This window comes from Trachinotus anak, unplaced genomic scaffold, assembly GCF_046630095.1.
Source record: "Trachinotus anak isolate AG129_WGS33_773 ecotype Australia unplaced genomic scaffold, CSIRO_AGI_Tana_v1 ptg000002l, whole genome shotgun sequence".
Classification (NCBI taxonomy): Eukaryota; Metazoa; Chordata; class Actinopteri; order Carangiformes; family Carangidae; genus Trachinotus; species Trachinotus anak.
The window spans coordinates 2,475,384-2,490,284 of NW_027273853.1; the positions used below are offsets into that span (position 1 = coordinate 2,475,384).

General features: G+C 41.4%; 1 protein-coding gene across 5 annotated transcripts in view; it reads left to right on the plus strand.

Moving 5' to 3' along the window:
* Window positions 1-105: 105 nt before the first annotated feature.
* spire2 (spire-type actin nucleation factor 2) overlaps window positions 106-14,901 on the plus strand; it is a 41,082-nt gene continuing 26,286 nt past the window's right edge. For 2 of the 5 annotated variants that reach the window (XR_011692734.1, XM_071489853.1), the window contains exon 1: window positions 107-873. Coding sequence is in view for 3 of the 5 variants with exons in the window: in XM_071489853.1 (XP_071345954.1) it covers window positions 576-873 (298 nt within the window). In the remaining 2 variants the exon portion in view is untranslated. Of the gene's footprint in view, window positions 874-14,901 lie in introns of all 5 variants that reach the window. The other 3 variants (XM_071489840.1, XR_011692739.1, XM_071489863.1) reach the window with 3 other exon arrangements.

Consider the following 14,901-nt stretch of genomic DNA (forward strand, 5'->3'; position numbering starts at 1 on the left):
AAGCCTGTTTTCAAATCAAGTGCGCGAATTAATAAAACCATGATCGGAAGTGAGGTAGATTTACTTTCAAAATAAAACCACACAAGGGCAACTGAAACTGATGGCACGCACCTAATATGTAGCCTTTGTGCATAAGTGTAAGAGGTTCAATGATATTAGACCTAAACAGACTTCTGCTGTTGGGCTCGATCAGCTGAAAACTCGATGCCAGGCTCAAGAGCACCTCCATAGTAAAAACGTCAGATTATATTCACGTTTGTCATTGACGGTGTTACTTTAAAGTTTGTCATCTACTTCGATACTTCAAAGTAACTGACAAAAAGTTGCAACATGTGGATTACCGGGTTGGCATTTTTTTTTTTTTTTTTTTTTTTTTTAAATATAAACTCATACCGGAAGTTCTGCGTTTACTGTGGCTAGCTTGACATTGTTGTGGTAACGAGGTGCAGCTGCGGTAGCTGAGTGGCAGTGGACGTCAAGAGGCGGACAGGACACCGGGCCGAGGCAGGAGGCAAGATAGCATAAATGGCCCTAGAGCCTACGGAGTGAAGAATGGGCTCCACGCCATCACAGCCATGGCCAGATCCACCAACAGAAGCGTCAAGGACGGGGATTCACGGGTAACCGCCCCCACGGACCGCGGAGAGGTGCGGGACTTGGCCGAGCCCCGGGAACTGTCTCTGGAGGAGGTGCTGAAGTCCTACGAGCAGCCCATTAACGAGGAGCAGGCATGGGCGGTGTGCTACCAGTGCTGCAGCGGGCTGAGGGTGCCCCGCCCGCCGCCCGGGAGAGGCAGCCGGGTGAAGGACCCGTCATCCATCCTCCTGCACAGGGACGGAACCGTGTCGCTACAGCCGGAGCCCCAAGACAACGGTAGGATAGCTGACCGTTGTTGTCCCCAACTTCCATCTGCCCGTTGGCTTGTTTGTAATAGCCCTAACGCAAAACTCGTTTATGAAAAAGTAAATTTTAACAATGTGTCCGTGCTGTTCAAAGTAAGTCAGCGCTTACAATTTGATGCAATATTGTATTTAAAATATTAGGGGCCATTATTAATTCGGCATAAAATAATAAACACGAATCAAAACTTTCTTCGTATAAAATCTCGACTTTTTCAACTGGTCCGCCTGATTCCCACTGTGTTCCTCCAATAAACTACTCCACGATGAGCGGCAGCGAACAGTGCGAGCCGGTGTTAATGTTAAGAATTTTACGAAATAGCATTTTGTTTTTTGACCATATCAGCGCGGAATTTAAGAATGTGTTCCAGTTTTTGTAAAAGACCATACATCTTGGTTTACCATGTGGGAAACTTTAATGAAAGGCGACGGCACTTTAATTTGTTCGAATTTCCCACGGAGTTTGGTACAGTGGAACACACTATTCATTGAAGAGAACCAGAAGCATCGATGCTATCCTGTCCCGTCTCAAACAACATTATATTCCTGCCTAATCGACCTTAGTCTAGAGTACTGGACAACCTTGAGCTGACCTTACACAGACAGACACTGTATTTTAATCCAGACAGCAATGTCAGTATTTTGTTGCACTCCCGATGCCAACAAGGATGACTTGTATAATGCCGGTAAATGGTTAATTATTCATAAAGCACAGCTTCACCCTAGCATCCCCTCTTGCAAAGACTGTTTTGGAGACTTCAAAGGGGGGCTGGAAGCCCAAAGGATTTTATGCAGTCTTCTAGTTGTTTCTTCCCCTGATTTTAGCCGACTGCATAATATCCTACTGTGTGGAAGTATTTATGGCCATACTGGAGACTGGGCCCTTGGAATCTGTTCCAGGAGTATGACAAGCACAGAGATAACTTCATTTAAAAAGGTTTTATTTAGGCTTTGTATTACATATAGTTGCTTGGAGACCCTTGAGAGACACAATATAATTGAGCATAAATCAAATAAACCACATAGCATTTGTTTAAATAAAATCTCCAATTTTTTACCTCTTATTGCAAAAATCTTGGGGAATAACAGTCATTATTTCCAGAAACTGATTTTTTTTTTAAGTACTGCTTGTAGCTTATTGCACCAAATAATGTTCAAAGTCACAAAAAGCTTCTCAGAGGTCATGGTCTGTACGTGTGTTGTACCTTTGCACTAAAGCAACATACAGTCAGAGTATTTGAATTACTGTGTGCTTAGTTCCTGCCAAGAGACCAGAGAGGGACAAATAGATATTAACAAAATGAGCGAGAAACGTCGAGAAAAGCAGGACTGTCGAGAAGAGCGATCCAATCTCTGTTGTCCCCGCTCCTGTTGACTGAGTAACAAGTTGTCACAACCAGACGGTTACAGCGATGTAGCACCTGTTTAGAAATCTTAAGAGGAAAAGTTCACAGTTTGTCTCCACACAACGGTGAACGATGCTGGGCAACAATCTGAAAACATTATTAGTTTGTTACTTAACAGTTGTAAAATTCATGCTTTGTCAAAGCTACGGTTGAGGGACCCAGTTCTCCGTCATGGACCTTAGGAGAGACACTGGAACCTGTTTAGATCTGGTGAACTGTGCAGTTAACAGCTGCATCACTTCACTGTGATCATTCATTCTCAGCCTTCACTGTGAGGAGATGTTCACTGCTCATTAACACAGTTGTTTATCTTTGTAGTCTGTATTGGTTTCTGCTCCGCTGATCCATAAGTAAAAACAGTCCATATCAATGCAGTGGTGTAAATCCCTTAACCAGCATGAAGGGAGTCTATTACAGTCAGTCTGTCTGCATTATTAATGCAGCCAGTCAGCCACAGGGCCATTTTCTTTTCTTTAAGTGCCCAAATTCAACCCAAATCAGTGTGTCAGTTTTAGACAGCCGAGCTGCAGAGGAAACAACTGAGTTCCAAACTTCTTCATTAATGCAGATTATTTTTATTGACTTTGTACAGCTCACTCTACAACACTGGCCCTAAGCCTGGACCTTCTTTAAAACCAGTATACTTTCAAATGGCAGAGCAATATATTTAGATGATAGTTCAGGTCATACCATAAGATATGAAGAATGTCCTTTGGGATCATCACATTGTTTCTGTGACCAAAGCTGCTGGAATGTTGCTCATATTTTTCCTGGTTATTGTTATTTATTTATATACAACCCTGTTTCCAAAAAAAGTTGGGACACTGTGTAAAACGTAAATAAAAACAGAATGCAATGATGTTTAACTCATGTAAACCCATATTTAACAGAAAATAGAACAAATACAACATATCAAATGTTGAAATACTGAGATTTTATTGTCTTATGAAAAACATCTGCTCAATTTGAATTTGATTCAGCAACACATTTCTATTACAAATGATAATATCAGCTTAACAGTAACAAAGTTGAATCTTTGAAATGACGGCAGACTCTCGCTCTGCATGGATTCCACAAAACCTGATGATGCATATTATCCCAGCATGATCTGACAGTGTCCCACAGGTCTGACTGTGGTGTTTCTCTCTCAGTCTTCAAGTGCCCCATAAATGTTCAGTGGGGTTGAGGTCAGGTGACTGTGGAGGAAAGCCAGTGACAGTCAGGACTTCATGCAAAGCTTCGAGGTGTGTTTGGGTTGGTATCCTGCTCCTTTATAAATCTTCTCCACAGAGGGGCAAACCAGACGGTGCAGCATGTCTCTGAGGAGTGGAGTGGGACTTCCCCTTGGTCAGGAGGAAGTAGGTTTGGTGAATATTCCACCACCATGTTTCGCTGTGGGTTTGATCCTGTGTGGTATCAGTCTCTGTCCTGTTGGTCTCCTTACACACAGCCCTCAGTTACTGCCAGACATCTCACACTTGGATTCCTCAGTCAGCAGGACTTCTTCCAGCCATCCACTGTGAGATGCTGGTATTTCTTAGCCCACCACGAGTGTTTGCCCCCGTTTCCCCTCCTGAGAAGTGGTTCAGACCCTGCTCCTCATCCTCTTTTGACAGGACTTTTGCTGATAGGAGTCTTGCGTTCTTTATTTAGAAATGTCTGTGTCTGTGATGAAGTTGCTTTTTCTGTCTCTCAGGGAACTAAGCTCAGTGTATTGATCTTCTGATGGTGTGGTCACTTGTGGTCTGCCTGATCCAGTTTCTGCAAAGTGTTTCAGAGTTCACTGCCCTGCCCCCTTAGAAACTTTTAGTCTAGCCACGATTTAACACTGTGAAATCCCCTCTTTGCCAAAAATAAAAATTTGACTTCTCATACTTTCAGCCCTTACAGCCCTATAATATAACACTGGCTGCAAGTTTAGCTACTTGAACAAGCATCTGATGAGTAGATCAAACCACCTGAACATCTGAACACATGCATCAATGGAAGGAAGACAACTCAAGTAAATCTGACCTTTTTGGTCAATGCCCCAAATTTGCTTAAATTTGAAATAGAGCAGAATCTTAAATATCACTCTCTCTACCCTCTCACCTCTCTGTTGTTCATCTCCAAATAAAGGCAGAAAATGCCCCAAAAATAACAACTCACATGACACAACACCCAACCCATCACATGCACAGTTATAAAAAGAAAACAAATCAATTAATCAATCAATTAAATTCTGACAGAATAACAATGAGAAAGTAATGTCCATGCATCAGCTAAGCCTATGTTTGGACATTGATATATAATGGCTGTAGGGGCTAAAACAGTGCTTTCATAGGCCTGATCTGGTGATGTCCAGTGAATGTGCTCAGTACAAATAAACACATTCAGTGGGACACTTAAATCAACATGCAGTCAGTGAGAGACCCCCAAATTTGTATAAATTTACAACCAGTGTCTAGGGAGCAGTGCCTTATCAGAAAACCACATCACTGATCCACCTTTTAAAACAAGTAGGGGAGGATGGTTTCCATTCTCTCAGCTATGGCCGTAGCAAACATTAGAGGCTGCTGGCTCTCAAGGTAGTTAGAAAGCTAAGGTAGCTAACCCTAACCTCGCAGAATGGAAGAGCCCTGTCTGATTATGTTTATTGATCACAAATATTAAACTGCTAAAAATGGTATGTTTCCTCTCAACATTTCTTTACCTGATGACATGACCAGAAAATATGAAGTAACTAATTAATAATCCTGAGGTATTCAATTCTGAAAGATATGAATAAGAGAAAAGGCACAAGTTCTTACAGTAAAGAATTATTATTTGACAGTTTTGCTTGTGAACTGACTTAAATTATTACGTGTTTTATCCAAATGATCATCATCAATTTTATTTATCATATAAAGTAATTGTTTCCATCCTATACTTGACTCTGTCAATCCACCTTTGGTTTTCAGTCTCACCACCAGGTCCACTAAGTTGGTGGTCTGGCCCTCTCAGTCATGTGTAGTTGACACACCTGATGTTTCAGCCAATCAGAAGCTGGTAAAAGGCAGCTGTAATTGATATGTGTGATTCTGTCAATCACAAGAGAAACAAGTTGGCTATGGGGATGTGACAAGTCGAAATGAGAGGAATATTAGTTCTTTATATCCAAATGTTACTGTTTACATGCTGCTCCATCCTGGGAATGTAGATATACATTATGTTGTAGCATTAGTATGTGCAGCAGGTTACATGGATGATGAGATCAATTTCTGTTTCCTGGAAATTTAAATCTCATTAAGTTGTCCAAGAGTCTGCGCAGGAGGAGGAAGTGAATGTCAATCCACTACACTACACACACAACATCCACCTGATGAGTCACCAGGTGACGACAGAGAAAAACATCTCGTCCTCACTGGCATGCTGCAGATTCACTCTGATTACCAAAGTAAATGTGGGTTTTGGATTCAAACATACAGTAAGAGCAGTGAGCAGCACAGTGTTCAGAGAAAGCCGGACTCGCCAACAGTCTTGCTTTCATTTCCTCTTCTTCAGCCTCCTCTGGTATGAAACATGACAGACAGCCCGTGTTGGTAAGCATGAGAGCGTATGAGCATGTGTGCAGATTACTGACATCACTGGCATCAGCTGTTGCAGAGACTCAGGCTCTTTCCCCCTTCAGAGAAACTGAATCATGGTGCTGGAATAAGCTCATGTAAGCAAGAGAATGTTATTTTGCTACTATATAAGAGGTTTCAGGAGCAAGCTGTCATTTGGCACACATTACTTCCTCAGTTAATACTAAGTGATGCACAAAGTTGGGTGTAATTTCTAATTTGGCAAATCTGTGTATTTTTGCTTGCAAGTATTTTAGTTGCAGCTTGTAAAGCCCTTTTTGTGCTGTAAACACCGTTGAATTTATGAAGCAACAACTTTAGGCCAACTTTAATTAGGAAAAGGATGTACAGTATATTCCCTAGAAAATTATGCACCTCATTAAAGTTATATTATATAATTTTTCCACATTCAAATATCTACAAATGACTAGCCCTATGTTATATCTTTTTTGAGATATGCACTTACATGATCCCAAACGTTTCTAGCAATTCCCAAACCAGAGAAATACTGATTTTAATCATGGTAACGCTCTGTTTCATTTGGTCGCATGTCAGTGATGTCATATCCCTTATGTGCATGCGTCAGTGTTGTGGTTCGCCTTGATGTTTTTCAATAATGATTTTTTTAAAAAAAGCATCGTCATTGCTTTTTACACCTTGGTCGTTTTCAACTATATCCTTTAAGTGGATGAAGGAATTTTGGATTGTTTTTTGTCATCAGATGTCTGGATCTTAACTTATCAGAGAAAACACCAGGCAAAAGGCAGCTCAGGTCCCATCCACTCATCCATGCATCAACTGTGACATGCCCTGTGTTCGCTGAAGAGCGCCGGCAAATCACTTATTTTTAAAGTGAAACTGCTCTATTCGTTGTTTCTCATCGGCTGCCGGTAAAAACCAGTAAAGACTGACAGAGAGAGGAGGAATGACCTGCAGTAAAGAGTCTCAGGACTTGCCTGCTTGGTGGATTAGCAACTCTGTAGTGTGCCTGTAAAATCATTCTGAACGTCTGGTTCATAAGTTATCAAAAAAAACAAAGGTAAGAAGTCTCAGTCTCCAGCCATTCGAAGACACCATGTCTGCTGAGAAGCATCATAAAATCATTGATCTTTAGGTTTCAATTCCTTGGTCCGTTTAATACGCACACCTCTGTGGATAATTTGACTCCTGGTTAAAAAACTATTAAAATTACAAAAACATAATTTCTGGCCTTGAAACTCATGTTTACATCACAAATAGTCATGACATGTCACAAATCTGAGTATGGCATATTTTTTATGTCTGTGTGCTGACAACAGCATTTTGTTTTCAGGTTGTCATTCTCATGAACTTCTTCAAGATTTGGCACAAACATTCACTTGGACTCAAGGATGAACTGATTAAATTTTGGTGGTCAAAGGCCACTCTGACTGCACAAAATGTTTTTCAGTCATAACTCAAGACTTCACACAGCAATTATGACAAAATTTCACACAAATGGTGAATATTTTCTATGATTTTGGATAAACGGGGATGTAATGTGAAACTACTCTGAGTTGCAGAGACATACAACCATGAAGTGGTGATTCCAGGTAATTCTTTTTTTAAAGCTAAATTTTTCCCACTTTGAGGTAGAGAGTTGCAGAACAAGCTGTAAAGGCCACATTGACATATCACCTTGAAGTGAGATGTTCTGTAAATGAAATGAGCCCTTAGGTTATGGGCTGCTTATTACATCCCATAGTTATGTTTTATCGTTAGGTGACCTCTAGCGGAGGAGGACGGTGACAGTTTGGGACAGTTTGGGCTGGATGGATGAGTCTGCAAAACATTGCTGATGGATTCCCATTAGAAACCAATAATCATTGTTGTTTCTTTTATCCATGACTGTTCCACAACCTTAACCACGTGTTTATTATTGTAACTATAATGAAAAAGATTAGAGCCTTACTTATTTTCACCCAAACTGTGAAATTTTCAGAAAGGCAGTGGTGTATCTCCTTTTCAGGCAAACAGTGAGAGGGGATGGGCTTGTCACCCTGCTGACTAAGAAGCTGTGTCTATCCACCCTGAGCTGTATGATGTGTCAGATAGGAATTATCACAACAAAGACAGAAAAGCCTATTTGTGGGAGCAGATCAGTCAGACACTGGATGTTTCTGGTGAGCGTTGTAACGCACAACTCCCTCTCCGTAATCAACCCCCAATAACATGACCCAACCCCCCTGACATTTGTCCTATCCTATATCCAGTGTAGTGCTGCTCTTATGTGAGTGTGGATCATTTTAATGGTACAATACCTTCAGCCTCGTTCATAGAATTAAGAATAAGTAGGTCTAATAGAAGTCATATTGTTCTTCACAAGAACTGATGGTGCTCACTGCAGCTGCACTGCCCCAGATTCAGAGTGCTCAGTTTGACTGTATAGGTCAGAGCTGCTGAAAAGCTCCTGATTTGTCATCTAATTTACTTGGATATCTTCTTCCTGCATCAGTCCAACTGCTTCTTAATCTGTGAGCAATAAATAGAAGTGATCAGATCTACAGTAATACCTCAGTTTGAAATGAAGCGCCTTACACTTCCTGTTTAAAGGTTGCTAAAGGCATTGCAGGACAAGGCTAAAGTGCGAGGTGATTCACTGAGTGTATTTAAGGCAGGCAGGAAATCAAAGTCCAGATACATAATACTCCCATCAGGTAAAAAGCTTGCATCACCCAAATGTCAACTGCTTTTTTTCAAGATGAAAGACAAAGAGTAGTTTTTAGCTTGCTTTGCATAGTTGAAACATGAGATTCCCGTCAATTTAATTTGCAAGGTTTTCCTGTTGCAGCAGCACTCTGCCACATAGAGAGGGGCTTTGATACATGGCAGTGTTCACATAACAGGATGTTCAAGTGAGTCCACTGAGCCTTATAAAATCCAAAGAAGACAGCCTGCCCCTGCTTCACTCCTCCTCTTGATAGTCTGGATGTAACAACAGGCCTCACAGCCGCTCTGAAGATAATCACCCAGCATGTTGAGAGGTCCCTCCCTCCACTTCAGTTTTTGCTTTGTTTTTAATAATTCCGAGACTTTCATGTTTTTTGGGGGGTTTTTTTTGTCTTTTAAAGTTTTTGTAACTTTTTCACATTCAAATGTCTACAAATGACTAGATCTATGTTATATATTTTTGAGATATTAATCCCTGGTCCATTTGTTATGGAGAGGAGGGCACCTCTGTGGATGATTTGGCTGCTGGTAAAAAAACTCCCGTACATCTGGTTCAGAAGTTAGTAGTTAGATTAGCAGTTTTAGCTCTCAGCTCTTCCCTGATGTCCCGTGTCTGCCATACAGCTCTGGTGAATCACTAATTTTTAGAGTAACACTGCTTTCTTTGGTGTTTCTAACTGTTTTAATCCCCTGGTCTGTTTGGTTCGGAGGGAGGGCACCTCTGTGGATAATTTGGCTGCTGGTAAAAACTTCTAAAATGTCTGGTTCATAAATTAGCAGGTAGTTAGTTAGATTACAGTCTAAGCTCCCCACCCCTACCTGATGTCCTGTGTCCGCCGTACAGTGTTGGCAAAACACTGAATTTAAAGGTTAACTTCCTTTTAGTGCTTTATAATCACTTGGTGTGTTTGTTTTGGAGAGGAGGAGACCTCTGTAGATAATTCAGCTCCAGGTAAAAACCTCCTGGACGAGGACACTGTAGAAAAAAACGCTTTCTCATTCTCTTGAACCAGTTCGCCTGTCAACTCACCTCGCTGTTCATCCGTCCACCTAATGTAAGCCAGATTTAGTTCAATTAAAGTGCCTGCCCACATCAGCCTGTCACCTGAGTTCCCGGCTTCGGTGTGATGAGATTATATATATAATATATATATATATATATATATATATATATATATATATCGGACAGCCGCCTTAGTGTCAAATTAATAAACTCTTCTCTAACAGCCTGTCCTGGACTCAAACCACCACAGCAACTATCAAACATCTGAAATAGCTTTATCCAGCCAACACTAACAGATCAACACAAAGCTAGCTTACACTCTGTCTGTAAGCATAGAACAAACAGCCATTTAGAAAAGCACAACTCTTTATAGGTCTATGAATGAATGACGTCACCTGATCACACAATCACTTGTGTTTATAGAATTCATCATCAATGATGCAGTGGCCACATGTTATTACACACACCCAGATCACAGCAGCTGCGCATTTTCCACCATATGAGAGGTAACAGTTACATTGGTGTAGATTTAAATCACTGATTCTGCTCTATAAAGACAAACCAGTACTCAGTCATTAGAAGTTCATCCGCCAGGCCTTCACTCAGCAAAGTCATTAACAACACGGCTCAAGTCCAAATTCCTGAGAGTTTAGCCAGTCCAGCTAACATTAGCCTCCGGCTTCACGTCAGCAGGAAACTCCTGATATTGTCTTCTATCCTTCCTCTTCTGAGCACCGCTTTTTTGTTTGGGCTTGCTAAACATTGTATTGCCAAGTGAATCATCCATTTGCTGCAGAACTCGCTTATTGCTAAAAGGTTGAGAGAGAAGCTGACGTCCACTCACACAAGTTATTACAAATGACAGGGAGTAAGCTCATTGGACTCATTGGACAGGATTGCCCAGAAAGCCTTGCCTTGTAACTTTGGGAAGAAAGTAATCAAATTAAATTAGTGTTTGGGAAAATTTCAACAAGGGCAATAAAAGTATAAAAGACAGATTCAAAACCATAAGTGTGATGGGCGCCTTGACAGCTACTGGGCCCCGGTGTAGTGCGCCAGCTGCACCGTCAAGAGATACAACATTGCCCTTGCTAGTCAGCACCAAATATACTAGCCATTCAAGCTCATTTTTTATATGTAATCATTGAACATTGCAGCAGAACTGTTGCATCTAAGATGTTACACAACCTCCTGCCACTTGATGGGGCTACAGCCCCCGCAGATGGCAGCCCCCCCCTCTCTGCACTAATGCCCACATGTTGTAAACAAGAAAAGAGGAAAGTGGGACAGATGACATCAGCATGGTTTGGCAGTATTTTGAGAGAAGCACAGCCATTGGCCAAAGTTCCACCAATTCCAATAGTTTATAAAATACCTTATTGTTGCCAATCAATCAGTCAACCAGTCAGTGTTTTTCTCTAATTACTTGTTGAGAGGGGTCAGTGTTTTTAGAAAAATACAGGTAGCCTGCTTTTACTAATGTTTAAGTGCAAATAGGATGCAGTCAACCATTCAGAGATACTTGACAGAGCCTCTACTGATTTATCAGCTGCTTCCTGTTTACGAGATGCATGAGCATATTCACCATTGTCATACATAAGCTGAAGGCATTCATATACACTAAACAGGAGGTCCCAATATAGAGCCTTCGGAGACCCCAAAGTTGTACTTGAGAGGATTTGATAAGCAGGATCCTAAGTTGACCCTTTGGCTGCAGTTATTCCAATAAGATTTTATCCAGTTGTTCAAGTGTTTCATTTGAAATGTTTCAAGTAGAGTGTTGATGCTAAAATGAAAGGATCTAGATCCTTCTGAATATCGACAGCACTGCCACAATTGCACCACCCTCAGCTAACTTCGACTTGAGACATTTCACATGGTAGTCAGTAGAATGATAAGTCCTCAGTCATATCCTTGACGAACTAAACATAATACTTGTGTTTGACAAGAGGGGGAAATATGTAGCATTAGCCAACCGTCAAAGCCATATTCCAAACAACTATGGGGCAGAAAATGGGGCGTCCACCCCTATCATAAGGAACGACGAAATGCACTTTTTGGTTCCCCCATACCACAGTCCCATTGTCCATCAGTATACTGGGTCAAATCCCAGTTCACTGTCAGCAAATATATAAAATTTGTCCCTGTGCAACTGTCATTCAGGGTGTGCATGAAAGCGTGCTGCATGCTACTCTTGAGTTGAATAAATCTGACATAGGGCAGTTGTTGACATGTTGCTCAACCTGCATGGATCAGGGAGCAGCATTTTCCACACAGGTTTACTTTGCAGTCTGATGATGTAACAGATGATGACGATTTTACACCCAGTCTGCCCAGTAGTAGAGGGCAGTGGAGGATGAGCCACAACAAGTGGAGGAACATGAGGGATAGCAGCAGCATCAAAAGTTGAGGTTGAAGAAAGAGTTGAGGAATGTTGCAGAGAGTGGATGGCTACTCACTCACTCCATCTTCATCCTTTCAGGAAATCCTTTGTTCCCACTGCCGTCAGACTGTGTAACACCTCAGCCAAAGGCAGAGGATCATGACACAGACTTAAACCTAAACTCCATATATGAGCAAGCTGCTGCACAATTGAATGTCCCCTAGGAGATGAATAAAGTGTCTGTCTGAACACAATAAACCAGGTAGTCATGTGAATGTGGAGAGGTCAGTTTCTCTCCTCTGAGCTGCAGTGATTTCTCTAAAAGAAAGCTTCACAATAAAAACAAACCATTTTCATTTTCTGGGCTGTTTTTTAAAGTTTTAGGTTATGAGTTCATGGACATGTTAATAGAGCACATCTGGGAATGCTGGTCGGACATTTCAACAGGGGACAACAAGACACAGAGTCTACATCCACACTAGCTGCTCTGTGAAGCAGCGATGAGATCCCTCACTCAGCGAAAAGAATGACAGATGCTCTACGCTTTAACTTTTCTTATGTTTTCACCTGAACGTTTCAGGGCAGGGTCTCTTTCTTTCTTCTGTCGTCTTAGATCTTCGTGAGGGCAGAGAAGTTGTACCTTCTGGTTTGCTTTTAACTGACATACTGATGCTATTAAGGGCTGTCAGCAGTGGTTAATATCCACACTGAATCATCACTGGATAACAAATGAGACCAGTCAGTTGGACTAATGGCTGAAATATGATTCTGCTCCTCACTCTTTCTTGTACGTTTCTCTACCACAGAAGTCAGATTATAGTCAGATGTGGCAGCTAATCAATTTTGTGTCTGAGATGTTGAAGTTATTCTTGTTAGTATGGTGGCCCAAAAGGTCAAGACACAACAACATTTCAGATTATGGAAAGGGCAGGACAACACCTCTTGAGTGCCTGGCAACAATTGCATGTCGTTTCTTCTGCGTACTCTCAACAGTGTTTCTGCACAAATTTCAAACTGAGTTTGAAATTTCCATATCTGAAATGTTGTTTTGTTTTGTGAAATGTTATTTTGTTTTCTGAAATGTTGTGTTTTGACCTTCAGGGTCACCGTACATTAGGCCCTAAATGATCAGTCAGAATATGGTAGTCTGTACAGAGCTGTTATAAGAAGGGTTGTGCTTGGGGAAATGGTAACATTGATCCCCATACACCCTGTCATTGGGCTGTTTTCCACTAAAATGGCCTTTGGTGTAAATCAACAATTCATCTGTCTGCTATATCTGAACAGATTGTAACCAGGGAATTGACTCCTCTAATCATGTGTCAGCGAATCTTTCATTAAATGCTCCAGTTGTGCCATCTCAGAGACAATACTTTGAATAAAAAAAGTTCTTTTGCCTCAGAATGTGGGTCCCAGGGCATCATTAACATTTTTGTTAATGTGACAAAATGTATTTACTTATGTTTCAAATTATCTCAACCAGATGACCCCCTTGAAAATTCACCTAAGAAAAATGAAAGGAATCAGGAATTCCTTCAAAAATCTACTTGTTTCAAAGAGCCTGATTCTCTGAGGAATCTACTCTTTCGTCTGTGCTAAGGCTTGAGCTAAATGTTGTAACATTACTGCCAAGCTCCTTGCATTGGACTATTAATGTCTGACAGTGTAATTTTAGGTCAGCCACATCCCTCAGAGCAGAGTCTGATGTAGAAGCACAGGCCTGAATCCAGGCCTCTTCATCTTCAAACAAATACAAGTCCAAATGAGAGTGTTTCACTGATGAGATGAAACAAAACAACACCTAACCCACAAACTGGTCAGGAAATGATAAACAGCTGCAGTGACAGGCATCAGGTTGGAGGCGGAGTCAGGATGTCCTCTGATTCCCTCTTGGTTTCTGCTCCCTTGCAATAAATGCTGTCATAATGATTTGAGAAGAGCTAAGGTCAACTTTGACTTGACATGTAAGTAAAGCTGTGCTACATCCTACTACACCTGTTGTGTACCTGGAGATAAAGGTAACTCCTGTTGGCAGCTGTTAATAAAAACATTCTCTCCATTTTTGTGTCTTTCCGTCTTTCTCTCCCTCCCTCTCATTCATTTATAACCAGGTCTCCTCTTCCTTTTCGTCTCTTGTCACCTTGTGGGTTCTTTGAATTAAGTCTCTCAGACCTCATTTCCATGACCACACATGGCAAAGTCCAACTTGGGTGTGTGTGTGTGTGTGTGTGTATGTGTGTGTGTGTGTGTGTGTGTGAGTGAGAGTGAGAGAGAGAATTGTTATGAAGTTGCACGTTGAGAATTCAGTCACTCAGATAAAGCATAAAGCAGATAAAATAGGGAAACCTCCTGTTGTTCCTGTATTAGCAACTACAACAGGTTACGACACAATTTTGACTCCAGGCCAAGCTGCTCTCCATAATTGATGGATGGATGACAATAACAGGGCTCCAGCAGCGAGCCACACTGACAAGTTACAAACTGTATAGCTGAATCCATTGTATTTGTGTTAATAAGGGAATTTATGGACCCTTTGTGTTGTTGTCCCTTGGGTAATGTCCGACCAGCATTCCCAAATGTGCTCTATAAACACTTCCATGAACTCATAACCTAAACCTTTAAAACAGCCCTGAAAGTGAAAACAGTTTGTTTTGATTGTGAAGCTTTCTTTTGGAGAATCTCTGCAGCTCAGCAGAGAGAAACTGACCTCTCCACGTCCACGTGACTAACTGCTTTATTGTGTTCTCCATGATCTAAGCTTGAGGCCGCTGGAAGTCTTTTCCATGCAGATTCCTCTCGTCTTCTGTGTTTGCTGACCTGTAACTGTGGGAAACTGAAGGAAGTATCATTGGTTACACTACGTGACCTCGGTCGTGCATTATTTGAACCCGTCTGGCAGGTTTGCAGGGGTTCATGTTATCAACTCACTCCTGTGGGA